Source organism: Acipenser ruthenus, chromosome 25 (genome assembly GCF_902713425.1).
Source record: "Acipenser ruthenus chromosome 25, fAciRut3.2 maternal haplotype, whole genome shotgun sequence".
NCBI classification, from domain to species: domain Eukaryota; kingdom Metazoa; phylum Chordata; class Actinopteri; order Acipenseriformes; family Acipenseridae; genus Acipenser; species Acipenser ruthenus.
The window spans coordinates 18,986,383-19,001,709 of record NC_081213.1 but is presented as its reverse complement, the minus strand read 5'-3'; the positions used below and the strand labels follow the sequence as shown (position 1 = coordinate 19,001,709).

Sequence of the window (15,327 nt, the reverse complement as noted above, 5' to 3'; positions counted from 1 at the left end):
ATATATCCATACCATCCACACAAAGTTTTAATCTTAAATGTGCTTTTTTGTTTGTTTTTTATAACGCCTGTAATTCGGAATAAAATGAGTTTGACATCCATTGGAACTATTAAAACTAACAACAGTCTAAAACAGTTAACAAAATGTATTTAATAAATCCAAACAGACAAGGTAGACCATTAATAAAGCTAATAAGAGGTAAGAAACTTGATTTTAAAGCAATGGCTAGAACTCCTAAGACAACGTAAAAATATACAGTAAGAGTTTCAAAACGAGACGAGACTTGTCTCAATGTGGTATTTTTATAAGATACCCTTTAAGTTACTGGAAATCCAACAGAACAGAAAACAATAAAGGGAGTGTCAGAATGATGTTAAGACTTAGTCAATATACCTTTCAGGTTTCAAACATTTTTATTAAATAGGTATACTTGTGCAGCAGTAATAGAATGGTAAGCAAATCCGAGGCTTAGCGCAAACAGATTAGCATTTAAAAGTGCCCACTCATCTGATCAACAACAAAAGAATGGCTGTTTTTCATTTTCTCAGAATTTGGAAAGTACTGTTAGAAACCCCCTGCAGCCATGCATGTAAGACAGAAGCAGAAATGTGGTGTATGCAGATTTTCTGTCAAATGTTGTCCTGAAATGACATTATCTGCTTTCTCATTGAATCTGGCCTGTTGGGTGGTGGCTGGTTTGTTTCAATACAAATGTTTTCTGTCTGTCAAAAAACCCTCCGTGTCTAGCACAGCAGAACCCAACTTTCCAATTGGCTCAGAGTCCCTGACTCAAAGTTATACTGTTATACTAAACTGCTTTTTGATGATGCCGATATAGTTTTTTCCCCATGGTTCAAGGGCTTTTCAACAAATGTTAATCATTGACCTAAGGAATGCAGCAACCACACTGGTCAACCAGAGCTGAAAATACCTGAAATAAGATCAGCGGAAACTGAGGAGAAATTTCAATAGACATACAAAGGTATGTATTAAGAGTTCCAATCTGGTGGACTAATTAAGACTTGAAGTCATCCAAAAAACTTGTACTGAAATAAAATGAAAACAAATACCCTCCATTTAAAGTAACTGAAAAATGACAGGACAATATGCACTAATTAACTAGGAAACAAGTCTGAAAATACACAGCAATTTTTATGCATGTAAAATATCAAATTGTTATAATGCAATACAGTGTAGTAGCATATTGTGATCCTATTACACATATACTGAACAAGGTGCTTTTCTTACATAAACTGTGGTCATCCCATAGGCAAGAAAATTCTTTGGGGTACGTTTGGTAACTTTTATAAAAGCAAACAAAATAAAAGCCTGTGAATACAACAATTATAGAAATCACAAATAGAAAAACAGTAGATGATGATTTGCATTTTAGTTTAAAGTTGAACTGGAATGTGTGACCATGCAGCTTTGATATTACAGTGATCAAGCTATACTATAAAAAGAAGTGTATATAGATTCGTTTCTGCTCATTTCTGTCAACATATATTAATGGGATAATGTATCTCCAATGCATTTGACCCAAGAAAAGTGTACAATAACATAACTATATTATTGTGCAACAGCAACACTTTGCTGGGTAGTCATCTGTGTAGACTTTATGCTCCGCTCCATAGACAAAGTAGATGTAGGTCTTCTCTTTCCAGGTGTAGTGGACACGTGTGACAGGAATCAGTTCAATGGTTTGCCTCTGAAAAACAAATATTTAAAAACAACTTTCTTTAGAAAACTAACAACTCTGACACTGCTTCTACTAAAGAAAGCAGACTTTAACGCTTTGCGTTCCATTTATTCAGCGTGTCTCAGATGCGTCAGGTCCAATTTATTTTCACACGCGCAGTTTATTTTAGACACGCTGTTTAAAAGTATTTTTTTTCACAGTAAAACAGGTTTAAAAGGCACCGCAGGACACTCAGTACTGCATCTCCAGCCCTGCCCCACCCCTCGTTCGCTTTTTTTTTTTTTTCGGCTTCTCTCGGCTCCTATCGGTCTCACTCGGCCATTGAATTGTTTTCTCGGTTTTTTCCGGAGAAAAAACGACTAGAGACCTGTTTTTTGCGTCTTTTTGATGATGTCGGGCAGGGTCCGACATTGTACCGGAAAGGGAAAATTGCAATGTTGGGCCAGGTCCGACATAGGACCACAAAGGGTTAAGGCTCCAAAAATATTTTTATTTCAAAACCTAAAACACACTACTGGGTACATGACGTGGGCAACTTAAGATAGAACAAGGTTTGAAACAGCTCTCTTCCCCTTTGCCACAACACAAGGGAAAGGAAAAGGTGTGGCAAACAGTTCTATAATTACCAACTCAGAAATGAATAGAACATAGAGGTTTGTTGACACTAGAGTACAATATGGAAAAAGGGAAAGGTACAAAGCAGTGGCCAATGATTTACAGCTTTATTGTTTTTATCCCAGACCTCATGACGTAAATGCTATGGAAATATATTCCTTTAGAGTACCATCATGTGAATATGTCTGCTTATTTCAACAGTTCACGTCACAAGCACACCTTAACCCTTTAAGGTACAGTACAAGTGTCGCACAAAAAAAAAAAAAAAAAAAAAAAATGCTGCTACCTTTATTTTTGCAACAAGGTGTTTAAAATTAAGTGACAGGTTGGATCTGATCGTCCAAATTGTCAGTTTCCTTGTGATACTTGAGTCACTCTCAAAAATGTATTTTAAGAAGAAACCGTTTGTAGAACCGCTCAATTCCTTGTGTACCTTAAGGGGTTAAACGAAGCCCCTGCACTGTAAATAATACAGTCTAATAATACAGCATGCTTTTCTGCCATGACAAGTAATGCATACCTGCTGGAGAATTCGGGAAGTTGTAACAAACTGTGCCTGGTGTTCTCTCACTGCCGTCTGAGAGGCTTGGTTAATTGCGTTGTCAGGGAAACTAACAACGGGATACACCTGAGACAAACAGGAAGAGCGGGAGAGTGAATATCTAAACATGCTGTACAGTACACATGGAATCGAAAGAAGGGCTTCATCCTCACCATATACTGTGTGTCAGTAAAAAGCAGCTCCCCAGTCACCTTGCTGACCCGATCAACAGGGAATCCAGACTGCTTGTCTGGTACAAATTCGTATATGTGGTTCTTCCTGATCAGAGTGCAAAGGAAAAGAATGAAGTACACTGGTTTAAACTGAAATAAGCTAAAATACCTGAAATGCATAACCCTCTTGTGAGTTTTAGCACCTAAATGTTAATGAAATATGAAGTACACCAAGGGCAGCAGTGTGGAGTAGTGGTTAGGGCTCAGGACTCTTGACCGGAGGGTTGTGGGTTCAATCCCCAGTGAGGGACACTGCTGTTGTACCCTTGAGCAAGGTACTTTACCTAGATTGCTCCAGTAAAAACCCAACTGTATAAATGGGTAATTGTATGTGAAATAATGTATAATGTGATATCTTGTAACAATTGTAAGTCGTCCTGGATAAGGGTGTCTGCTAAGAAATAAATAATAGTAAGCTGATTTAGATATTGCATCATGAGCAGGGCAAAGAGGTGATATCCATATTGTCCATACTCTCTCATATTGTCAGGGTTTAATGTGTTATGTACATTTTATTTAGTGTTTCAGGCATGTTAAATTTAATACATCATAACACAAGTATTCAATAAATGGCTACTTCTCACTTTTGTATTCAATAAATGGTTTATTCAACTCCTTACAAAGTAAATATTGCAGAACTGGTAGTTCAGCCTGTTCTGACAAAATAAACACACACATTATTTTATTCTATTACATCTCCCTTACATGAAACTGTGGAATAAATGCATTCTGCAAACAGTAAATGCTGTAATGATCCCGTCAAGAATAATAAAGCTGAAGTTTACCATTCCACAATGAGATTAATGAAGAACAGAAGCTGTCCTTTTCCCTTACAGGTATGACATGTTTTTGAACCACTTCCTGAACATTCGGTACATCTGCAAAGAAACAGGTTGAAAAAAGGAAAGCATGCAAAATGCATCAAATAATACCGCGTGTTTATTCAAATAGTACAGCATGCCCTTGCACAATAACAGCATTGGGAATCCCAATGAAAGTGAACATCTTCGACTTGTTTTATACTCTTATAGAATGTAACATTAGATTTTATTTCAAGTCCTGCCCCTATGCGTGTTTTGTGTTTTAGGTTGTCTGTTATATGAATGTATGTATTGGTGCACAGAGTGTGGGTTATCATGAGTGATTTAAAATATATAGTTGTATTTAGGCACAGGGATTGCACACGTTCACTCCATGTTCAGATTAAAGTGGGTATTAGTATGGAAGCACGGGGAGCACGATTAGTTCACGTGCAGATGTACCGAGATTCCAATTGAATGATTGATTAGCAATCGAGTCTCGATACACCTGCATAAAAGATGCTGTGTTTCACTCACTAGGGGTTGGGTGTTCAGAGTGGAAAAATGGAGTAGAGAGAGGAGACTTAAAAACAATAAGAACAATTGCTACGCATCCTGGAAGACCAGCACGATACTTGTTGTTTCGTGTCTGTTTTGTTTGTCTATTTATTTTGGCCAGCGTGCCATTTTATTTTGTGTTTTGTGAAAATCTTTTGTTTAATAAAAAGCTGAGCGCCGTAGCGTCTCAGTCGCACCCCGCAGTTGCCTTTGTGTGTTGTGGATTCATTTCCTGGCCTCAAGTCACCACCAGTCATTCTGGTCTCATGAATATGTTCAGATTGGCAGACTGGGTTTATTTCACCTTCAGCTATAGCATAAATAATGTAATAAATACACATTAAAGCATTGCTCACCTGACACGTCCCATGCCGTTGCAGTGGGAGCATCTGTCATCAGACATGCGTCTGCCAGAGCCATTACACACCCAGCACTGCATCTGCATTTTAAACAAAAAAGTAGTACTGGTCTATAACATGGTAAAATAACATAAAGGCATTAGAAAGAGTAAATAGTGGGGTTCTGAACAATATAGTGTTACACGTCCCCATGTTGCTACAACTGTTTTAAAGAATGTACCTGGAATTTCTCTTTTCATTATTATCATCCTTTTACACTTATAACCTTTAATCTGTTACAAGGCTATTTTCAAAATGTCCGCTCTAGTGCACTGGTGTTTGAGGTCTGTCCTCTAAATCAGTGGCGCGCAGACTTTTTATATGTCGCCCCCTTTAGTTAAATATATTTTGTCCAGATTTAGCTAAATAAATGTTAACAAACACATTCTTAAAAGTTCTGAAATTTGTACTTTCATATATAATTTATAACTGTTGACAACACGTATCCCAAATTTTTTTTTTACACTTGTCGGGTCAACCTTTAGCTAGCATTTCTAACAAATAAATACATATAACTTGTAGGTTGTAGGTCTGGAACCAACTCCCCAGTAATGTTGTTGAAGCTGACACCCTGGGATCCTTCAAGAAACTGCTTGATGAGATTCTGGGATCAATAAGCTACTAACAACCAAACGAGCAAGATGGGCCGAATGGCCTCCTCTCGTTTGTAAACTTTCTTATGTTCTTAACTTAAATTTTTTTTTTTTTGTTTTACACTTGGCGATTCAACATTTACCCAACAGATAAATCTGAAAAACATTATCATTCAGCACTTAAATTTGAAAAAAGAAATCTGAAAAAAGAAATCTGGGTTTTCACCAAAAAAATATTTATGTTGCCAGCTAAATCTGAAGATAACAAGCAAATGAGCCCCCGCCCATTGACGCGTTTGATTTGGTGTTGTATGCTGCAGAGCTGCTGGCGCCCCATACATAGAAGCTGCCATTTCAGCTCTGTTCGCTGCATAAGAACTTGGACTAATTAGCTGTCATTTATATATTGTGATAGGTGAGACCTGTGCTGGTCTATCAGAGGCAGGCATGATCCTGCAAGGGGAGTCGGGAGCCCTGTGGGATCTGCCTGTCAATCATGGAGATGACACAGAGAGGTTGGGTGATCAGCAAAGTATCTCTGAAACACGAGCCGTACTGGAGAGTGGAGGCAGAGGGACGCTGAAAAAGAACAGCACCTTTTATTTGTAGTTTTGTTACTGTGTTTTATTTTCCTTTTTGCTTTCGCCTTTTGTTTGTGGAATATTATTTGCAGCACCTGTGAGTGCAACTCAGACTGTGTCCATCCCTACCATCGTTGGTAACCTCTGAGATCTACCCACTTACCGTTGTCGGTATTTGGGCTAAGGCATCAGAGCACCCTCTGCTGGGAAAAATAAAACCTGTGTCCAGTGAATTCCCCACACAGTATTTATTTAAAATGTTCTATCCTTTAAGAAAAAAAAAATAATATTTACAGAACTGCCCTTCATAGTCATGCTCCCCATGGGGTGCCCAACATTTTGCGCACCACTGCTCTAAATCACTGCAGAGAATAAAAAAAAATAAAAGTGCTCTGGCTTTCCTGTTCTGTACCACATCGTGGATCGTTACTGCTGTTACCTGTTTGCCAACGTGGGCAATAATCCTTACGCTATCAGTGCACTAGGGCGGCTATTTTAAAAAAAAGCTTTGAAAACAAACTTTAAAATTAGAACTGTAAAACGTTACACGTTATTTAAACAGCTGCAGCAACACGTGGGGTCGTGTAACGCTATATTTTTCAGAACCCCGCTAAATGACATCTAGTAAAGCAAAAAAAAAAAAAACACATCTGAAGTGATCTGACTGCAGCAGTATGGGCCAACACAACTGGCTGCTGGTTTTCACTTTCGGGCGCTGGATAAAATACACTGTTAATAACCTGCCATAACCCTATCAACAGGGCCACCATGAACTGCCAAGGCAGCATTGAATTTCCCAGTGATTACAGCACCTAATTCCTATGGGGATGGGGATGATGTGGAAATCTGCAATTAAGTCCATCCTCCAGAATGGCTACGTTAGCCCTTTACCGAAGAAACTGCGACATTGCATTTACACACAAGTATGTGCTACATATAGATTTCTTTGCCAAATACATAATAATATTAAAAAGGAAGTATAAGCATATTACTTGGAAATGTTAAAAAGTAGTAGAGACAGCATTTTTGCTTTATTATGGACATTTTAATTAAACACTGCTGTTTTCTAAGGATTAACCATTTGAATAAAAAAAAAGGACATAGCTGTTAATATACCATTGTTATGCCATACTTACCCATCCACTTGCTATACATTTCTGGCAAGCAGATTTACCCAACGCCAAACAGTTGTGACATCCCTAGGATATAAAAAGAATCAATTGCATTTGTTATCCAGCAAATACATTCAACAATCAACACTGAAAGACTTGCAATAAGTGATAGCAGAGTTAAACAAGGGTAATTACTCCTCACCTCTAACTGTATCACACAAACACTGGAATACATAAGTGCCATACAGCAAATGTAATCACACTCCAATATTTATTTTACTATATTTACAACTCAAAGCTGAAACATATGAACATGCATTCCCGCTGGTTTACATAACACAACTGCCTGTATTTTCTACCACACAAGATAACCTAGTTGACGATGTGACCTTTCAACACAGCCCTACCTACCCTTTCTGTCTATATATTGAAGCAGCTTGTGTCACTCTTGTAATTATCCGTCTGTACATCTCTACCTTGACAGAGGAGGTGTGAGGAACTTGGACGGCTCGTTTTCCATTCCGAAACATAGCCGGGACCTGAACAGCAATGTCCCATGGGGCAGGAACACATGATCCATACGAGTCCACCACCTGACCTGAGAGACATGATCAACACCTTTCAGCGCCAGAGACATAAACCAACCTGACTACATAAAACAATGTACATAAAACAGCAGAAATGGCTACATACAAAAGTGGACCAGCAAAATACTGAAATAAAGAATAACAATAATAATAATAATAATAATGCCAAATTATTGTTATTTTTTCCACCCCCCAATGTGCTTTACACATGGGGTATATTACCACCTAGGGGCTGCATGGTGCAATTGTGTCATTTGACTTAAGGTGTCCATCACTGAAGCCTTCCCAGTTACATAGTCCCTTCACTCAGAATGCAAAAGAGTAAAACGGCAGTCCTCAGCATGTCCTCTATTCATTGCCCATTGTGCGTCCAATTAGTTTGTTCTTGTTGTTTCAGTACCTGTATAAGGCACACTGTCCCACTCTGTTTTTCTGGACTCAACGAAGGTCTCCAGGCGATACTTTAAAAAGACAGAAACAGTTCAAATAAATGCTGGCATGCATTACAGTATTCCTCAATTTTAGGAGAATGTATTGATGTTTTCACTGTTGATCATTTTCAACAAAATGTTCCTAAATATTTATATTGTAACAACCAGACTTTTAAGACACAAGCCAAGACTAACTGATTTCAAAAACAGATAATTAAAGACTGATTGACAGCAAATAATGGGACCAAAAGTTCGTGGGTAAGAGTGTCATAATCTTCAGTAACCTTTTTATAGTGGCAAAAAACTGTAGAACAGTACAATGTCAATACAAAGGAAGCAAAATATACCTTAAACATTGCTCTAAGAAACCTCATAGCACAATAGAATGCATAGTGTATACACTGATAAAAATATTTTGGCAGTGAAACAGCAAGTAATACAGTAAACAGTCAAAATGACCCTGTTAACCCTGGGTATTACTGGTAAGAACGATTCTCAAAAACAGCTTGAAACACAATGAAGTAGTGTTAACAAAAGTTAACCAGTCCATATAAATTAATGCGGTTATAAAGTTCCTTATTGCAGAAAAAAGACAAACCAAACAGTCAATCCAAAAAACAAAGTCAAACGTGCTTCAAAACAAAACCAACTTGCAAAAACATATTCCAGAGAAAAATAAAGTATCAAAATAAACGCCCATAGTACTATGAAGAAAAAAAAAACCAATTGTAATCCAGCATTGTCCAGCACAAAAAAGAAAAAGTTTTAACAGACCGTCTCACCCCTTCCTGCCGTGTGTCCAAGGACCGGCTGCGCGTTGTTCCTGGGACGTAAATCGATCTGTTTTCTTTAGTTTCAAATAATCCATATAAAACGAACGGTATTCCAAAGCTGTATTCGCGACAATTAGCTCAGTGACACTCCATAAAAAATGTTACATCGTTTCTAGATAAGCTTAAATAATTTAAAAAGCAAAAAAGAAACCGCAACAAAACTGCAAACGATACTCAGCTCTCCTTTCAGGCCATCCTCCTCATTTCCCACAATACGCTCTTTATCAATGAAACCCAGGTGGCTTGAATTAAAACAATTACCGTAACTGGCATAATATAAGAGCCTTCACATAGAAAAAATAAATAAAATGAACCCCGATAAATCCCCCTCAAGCCTGGACAACTAAGCCAAACGGGAGATAGGCTAATAAACAAGGCAGAGATGAACAATTTATTCTAACCTGGCCAGGTATAATCCATTCTAATTAAAGAACAGATAATGATGTATTTCTAACATCATTTATGTGGCGGTTGCCACAATATGCTTACCAAAACAGTAAATGCTAAATTGTAAAATATTTCATTTTGTTTGACCTTCTTTTAATAACATCAGTGAATAAACGTAAAAATAACAAAAGACATGTGAAATGTCTCCTTCTTGTACTGGACAGAGCGAGCTTTAGCAGTATTTCCGATCTCTGATGCAGCTGGTGTCTTTTTCATTTTTAAGAAACCGTGCAGCTCTGTGCATGTTTTCAATCATGTACCGAAAGCAAACTAAAATCAGCAGCTAGGTTCCTAAATGCAGTGTAACAGGACGTACGTCAATACCGCAAACGTCTGCTGTATTTATTTTTAAGTAGTAAAAAAATGTATATTTACACCATTTTTTCAGATAAAGGAACTTTCACAGGGAATTACATGGGTAAACTTCACGAAAATCGTGAAATCCGGGGAAAAACAGAGCCTTACATATGATGTTCTTAGCTTTCTCTATTAACCTGACTAAAGAATGGTAGCAAAGGTACATACCCTGTATGTATTGTGTGCTTGAAGGTCTGTGAACACCAACTCTTTGGCAGGACGAGAGCTGTAACAGCACTTACTGGAAGCATACTCGATGAAGGCATCTTTAGCAAAGTCTTCACTGACAGAAGGAATCCTGAAAACAGACAAGCTATGTCAGCAACAGACATCATACAAGTGTCAGCAGCATGAACATATGTGTTACTACTTATCTGAAGCTTTCCAACAGAACATGTACAGTTATCACTGGCCCTAATACTTAAAAACAGCAGTCCCACAAGCCCATTTTCTTTGAGTTTTATAGTCAAATATAATTCATTTGTGCCTGTTCACCGCATTCTTATATAGATTCATCTTTATGTTTTGAAAATGAATAAATAAAAAAAGTACATTCACATTCATGTTTGAGCTCCCTCCTTGCCACTGTGCCCCAACACTTCACGCAGGAACTTTAAAAACAGAAAGAGGACAACTTTTCTAAATGGTGTTTGTTATATTTAATAGCGTTTCCACAGAGCTGATATTTGTTTTAATATCAGTGTATAGGGCATTTCACCTTTAAATGGAAAAGAAGTACAAGTGACAGACAAATCACAATAACCCTAAAGAAGACCTTACTCCCATTGTCTCTCAGGAGGTGGAGGCCCTCTTCCTGGGCTGGCCAAACCAGGGTTTGGTGGAGGAACACATTTTCCTTCTGTTGATAAAATCAAAGAGTGTGTTATGAAGGAACTGTGAACGTATACCTTTCAATATATGCAAAGTAATACAAACTTGTTTTCCACCAAACAAAATGGCCAGGCTGTGCTTGACCGGAGGTGTTCAGGACTGAGCTGTGCACGTGGAGCTGTCAGGGGAATGCATTGTGCAACATTTATTATGAATCAAACATTCTCAAAAGTGGTGGTTCACTTACCATCACCTCCAGAGCCTGTTCCTTCATAGCCAGGCACATTGTGCATCATCTCACCAGGGGGCGCTGATGCTCCTCCACCCTGAGGCAGGTCAGGTGCGGGCGTGCCTGTAAAGACTGTCAAGTTACGAGGGGACACCTGTACAAATCTAATGTCTGCAGGAAATAGTCAGTTCCGTTTTTTTCTTCTTGCTCCTACATGCTACATGCTACTATATTTACTCCACGGTTTTTTAAAGTACATTTTTTTGTTGATACCTTTTAATATTTTTTTTTTTTTTTTTTTTTTTTTTAAATAAGGTCAGCCAAGCGTGACGATTCTACAGGTTTTGACTGTATGTGTTTACCCCCCCCCCCCCCCCCCCCCCACACAATACAGGCCACAAATTTGGAAGCAACAAATGATTTACAGAACAGGGGTATCTTGCTAGACCTGAATAAATAATCGTCTCCTTTATAAAAGTATACAAAAGATTTAAAATGAGCAAGACATCTCGCAGGTAGAATCGCAGAAGTGCAGTGGTACCGCAAATATGACCCATTTACTACCTATTATGAATGACAGAGTGGAAAAGTTGTTTGATATTTTACCCCCCACAAATGAGTTTCTGGTACATTCAATGCAGTGTTGTCCTTGGCAGTCGTTAGCCAGAAACCTATTTTTGAGAGTAAAAAAGAGAAAATGCACTACGCAAGTGTAAGTGGATCACTTTTTGGGATGTCACCTCACACGAGTGAAAGACTGTTCATTAAAATATTTTTAAAGAGGGTTGATGATGTAACTTAAAACGTGAGTATCGATGTTTCTTAAGAAACTGCACAGACGCCATTTCTTAATCAGTGTTAAGTTTATTTCATACATGCAGGGAAACCAGTCCAAGTATAGAACCGATTAGCAGTTGTTACATCTTTTACATGACATTAAATACCCTTCTGCATAGGTGTGTCTCTCCTCCTCTTTCTCTGACACTTAACCAATAGAAAAGGTACAACACATTATTCTGTTACCATATATTTAATTTTGTGTGTGTGTGTGTGTGTGTGTGTGTGTGTCTGTGTGTGTAATCTAGTGTGACAACCTCTGAACTCAGTGCATTCTTCAGACCCCTGGTGGTGCCCCAAAAAGGTCCATACATCTGGTTTTTGTCATCTTCCTTGTTCCTATCTCTCCGTTTTTCCTGAGACCCTTTGAGTCCAGTGGCATTATCTCTTCTTCTCCCTGTGAACCTTTGGGTCCAACGGCAGTCCCTGGGACCGTTTTAGCTCCTTTATGCTTTGTATTCCCAAAAGTCTTAGAGCCTGGCCCCTTCTGGTCCACAGCATTGTTATCTTGTTAGCTTGCAGTCAATGTTGGACAAGAAGCTTGTAGACGCAAGGTCTCTTATCAATTGTTAGCAGTACATACAATTTGAACCAAACAGTCTGCTATCTGCAATATTAGTCTCTTTTCAGAAAAGAACACCAGTATAGCTCTGCCAGTTCACATGCGTAGCAAACTGCTAATCAATTCTCGATCCATGTTTTCCAACAGTTGATGACATACTTAGGGATACCAATATATTTAGTGAGCAAGTAGCCCTACAAAAAGAAGAACATTTCAGCGTACCATTCTACTTTTGAAATGGCTTGCTCATTAAAGTCTTGTGTTTATTTTTAAAGAGACGATAATAGATTCAGGCATCACAAGACAATTATTAACTATGGGGTATGGGGGTATGAGGGGTCTGGACAATAAACCCCCACCACAGTCATTTCACAAATGATTTGTTCTGCAACAATACTTGACTTGGCTTGCTGTGTATCAACAGACATGAAACGGAACAGAAAACTACTGTAATGCATTTCTGGAAATGTTATGATGTAATTGACTTCTGCTGCATATCCGGTTTATTTCTCAATACATAAAGAATGCTCAATATGGATAAATCATAAGATCTGGTTTCCCCATTGTTTTCGTCATAAGTTCCCTTTTTATTTATTTTGAATTATTATGTAAAATCCTGTACGTTTTTTGCAAAACAATAATCCAACATAATAATGTAATGGTGAAAAGTTAAAGTATTACTTATTTACATACGTGCAGTGAATTTGTATGAAAAGTATTGTGTTTAGTGAAGAATGAGGGGTAAATATCAGGTGTGTATGTGTGTTTTATGATATTCCAAAACTACAGGATGCATAGAAAATCCATCAACGTGTTAATTCAAAAGCAAACTTATTAGTAACAAAAACTGTACCTGCATTTCCAGGACCAGGAAACTGAGGATCATCATCTTGATCACTATAAAAGAAAGCATATACAGTTTAAATGAATGTTCTTTGTTTTATTTAAAGAAACATGTAAGCTTAGCAAGGCTGCTTAAGTGTGGCATTTATACTGTAATAAAAGCTTACCACATGCTGATATGCTTTACCATGCATGTATGTATTTTATATACTGTACTTTGCTCACCTGTGCTTTACGGTGATTTGACACGTCTTACACATGCTTTTACCATAGCGCAAGCCCTATTCCCAAAACTTTAGGAATGTTTTGTTAAGCACAGTTTTTTGAATGGAATAGGAGTGGGTTTATTTCACGCAGTCTTTAAAGAAAAAATGGTTAGCAGCTGACTTTTCAGCTGTACTGTATACTGTCGCTTTCTCAAGTACACCCCGGAACAAACAGTGAACCTGATTGTCAGGTTGCTGGCAGACACAAGAGCCCCACCTTTGCTCATATTCCCATTCAATAATAAACGTTGTTGGAAATGAAACAGGTTGAGCTGCACTAGCCTTCCAGTTCTAAGGCAGCATATGTACAGTATCAACAAAAATGGTTTCAGCTCAAATAGCTGAGCTTGCGCTGTTCACTCAAGCCTACAGACGATGGATTGAGCACTGAAACCGGCGCAACACCAATAAGCGCAGGTACAAAATTTCTCATACAAAATACATCAGGTTTGCTGTAGCCACTTTAAAAATAATCAGCTCCAACCCATGATGTCACGGTGACCAAGTTGAAAAAGTTGTGTTGCTCTGTTGCATGGCAAAAGACTGAGCCACCCACTACCAAAATGTATAATGCAAGCAAGTAGATTTGCCCAACATTTAACCCACTCCTATCAATATTCTGTAATTGTATGGGGCCAAATACAAGATTTAATACTGTGTAAACACACAGGAATCCCCCAGATCTGAATTATTTCCCAATGAATTATTTTTAGTATGGCAGTTTTATCATACAAGAAGGTAGCACTTTGATTTAGCTACGTAGGCTGGAAGTGCTAAGCTGCAGTGGTGTACAAAGTCATTTCAGAACCAGGAGTGTAGTTAAGACAGAATCAGGCTAACCCCATGTTATTTTTAAACAATTTCCAGCTGTTTTCAGCTAAATAAAATCCGGAATATTGCCAACTATCGCCTCTTCAGAATGCACTAATGGATTTAAACGCACTTAAAACTCTACCCTACTAATTAAATGACAAAACACCACACACCGTTGTTGTGCAAGTCGTAAAACAATGGCCTTTAATCTTCGAATCTAAACCATCAAAACTAAATGAATTGGATCAAAGCAGACAGCAAAGTTATCACAATTAGGCCGCCACGATATAACCAGTTTTTAGAAAACACACGGGCAAAAATAGTACCATATTTTTTTTTTAAAAAACAACCTAGGACAATACCAAATAGTAGATTACAGAATATGCAACTGACGTCGTATTTTTTACTTGAAAATATCGTTTTTAAAACATACCTTAACAAATGCCGCTTGTCCATTGTTGTCACAGGCCCTTGGTGATGCGTGCAGGTTGCCTGTGCAATGAGGAATTTATCTTTCTCCCTCGCAGCACCGTGTAGTTTTAAGTTTCACTTTTACTAAAAGGAAACCTAATTTACAGGAAGAAAACACACAGGCAGGCAATTGCACAGAATAGCCACCCCCAAATAAGAATAAAAAAAAGTACTTCAATACTTTGTAGTTAGTAGGTAACTGTAAAATGCCCAGTCAGGTACAGCTGCAATAGCATAAAAAAAAACAAAAATAGCGAGAGCAAAATGTGTGTAAAATAGCACGTGACTCGTCTATGCAGCTCGATGTTGTAAACGACATTTGTTTTATATATACTGCTATTGTAAACACCTACGTCACAAAATGACATATACGATGACAATAAACAGATCGGTTGTTAGTTACTTATTCCAGTTAAGAGACCGCGGAATACCAGCTACGCTTTTAGTCGGTTGTTGATTTTTTTTTTGTTCTCATTTCCTTCCTCAAAATGCAATTGCGATTAAACCTGAACATGGGTTATTGTTGCAAGTGTGACGTTTCTCCAATGTTGTTTCTAGGGGTCTATCAAACCGATGTCTTTGCCTCGAAATACAGTATATGTTGTTTTGACGTCTCTTTACTTCCTGGTTCTTGAGTATCATGTTCTTGTGGTATGCTGTAGTCTAATGGTGGATCCAGTGTAGCTGAAT

At 38.0% G+C, this 15,327-nt stretch overlaps 1 protein-coding gene across 2 annotated transcripts; it reads right to left on the bottom strand.

Annotated features, from left to right (window-relative positions):
* Positions 1–1,133: 1,133 nt before the first annotated feature.
* LOC117413680 (protein SSUH2 homolog) lies at positions 1,134–15,300 on the bottom strand. 2 transcript variants are annotated; one of them, XM_058999498.1, is made up of 14 exons: positions 14,600–15,300; positions 13,098–13,141; positions 11,452–11,547; positions 10,864–10,968; positions 10,566–10,644; positions 9,954–10,083; positions 8,118–8,178; positions 7,607–7,728; positions 7,155–7,217; positions 4,803–4,885; positions 3,874–3,966; positions 3,029–3,134; positions 2,835–2,942; positions 1,134–1,708 (listed from the first exon to the last, which is right to left on the bottom strand). In XM_058999498.1, exons 1-14 carry the CDS (start codon positions 14,620–14,622, stop codon positions 1,565–1,567), a joined length of 1,257 nt encoding a protein of 418 aa, XP_058855481.1. In that variant the 5' UTR covers positions 14,623–15,300; the 3' UTR covers positions 1,134–1,564. The 2 variants fall into 2 exon arrangements, with proteins under 2 accessions (XP_058855481.1, XP_034759939.1); XM_034904048.2 differs by lacking the exon at positions 11,452–11,547 and having other exon boundaries at positions 14,600–15,290.
* Between the last annotated feature and the right edge of the window lie 27 nt (positions 15,301–15,327).

Bases quoted from the DNA above. Each gene is read 5' to 3' on its own strand.
- LOC117413680 (XM_058999498.1), bottom strand. From the start codon at position 14,622: ATGGACAAGCGGCATTTGTTAAG. The intron at 7,218-7,606 runs GTAGAGATGTAC...TTTATATCCTAG, and splicing joins CTCACACCTCCTCTGTCAAG to GGATGTCACAACTGTTTGGC. The intron at 2,943-3,028 runs GTGAGGATGAAG...TGTTTGTCTCAG, and splicing joins TTACTGACACACAGTATATG to GTGTATCCCGTTGTTAGTTT.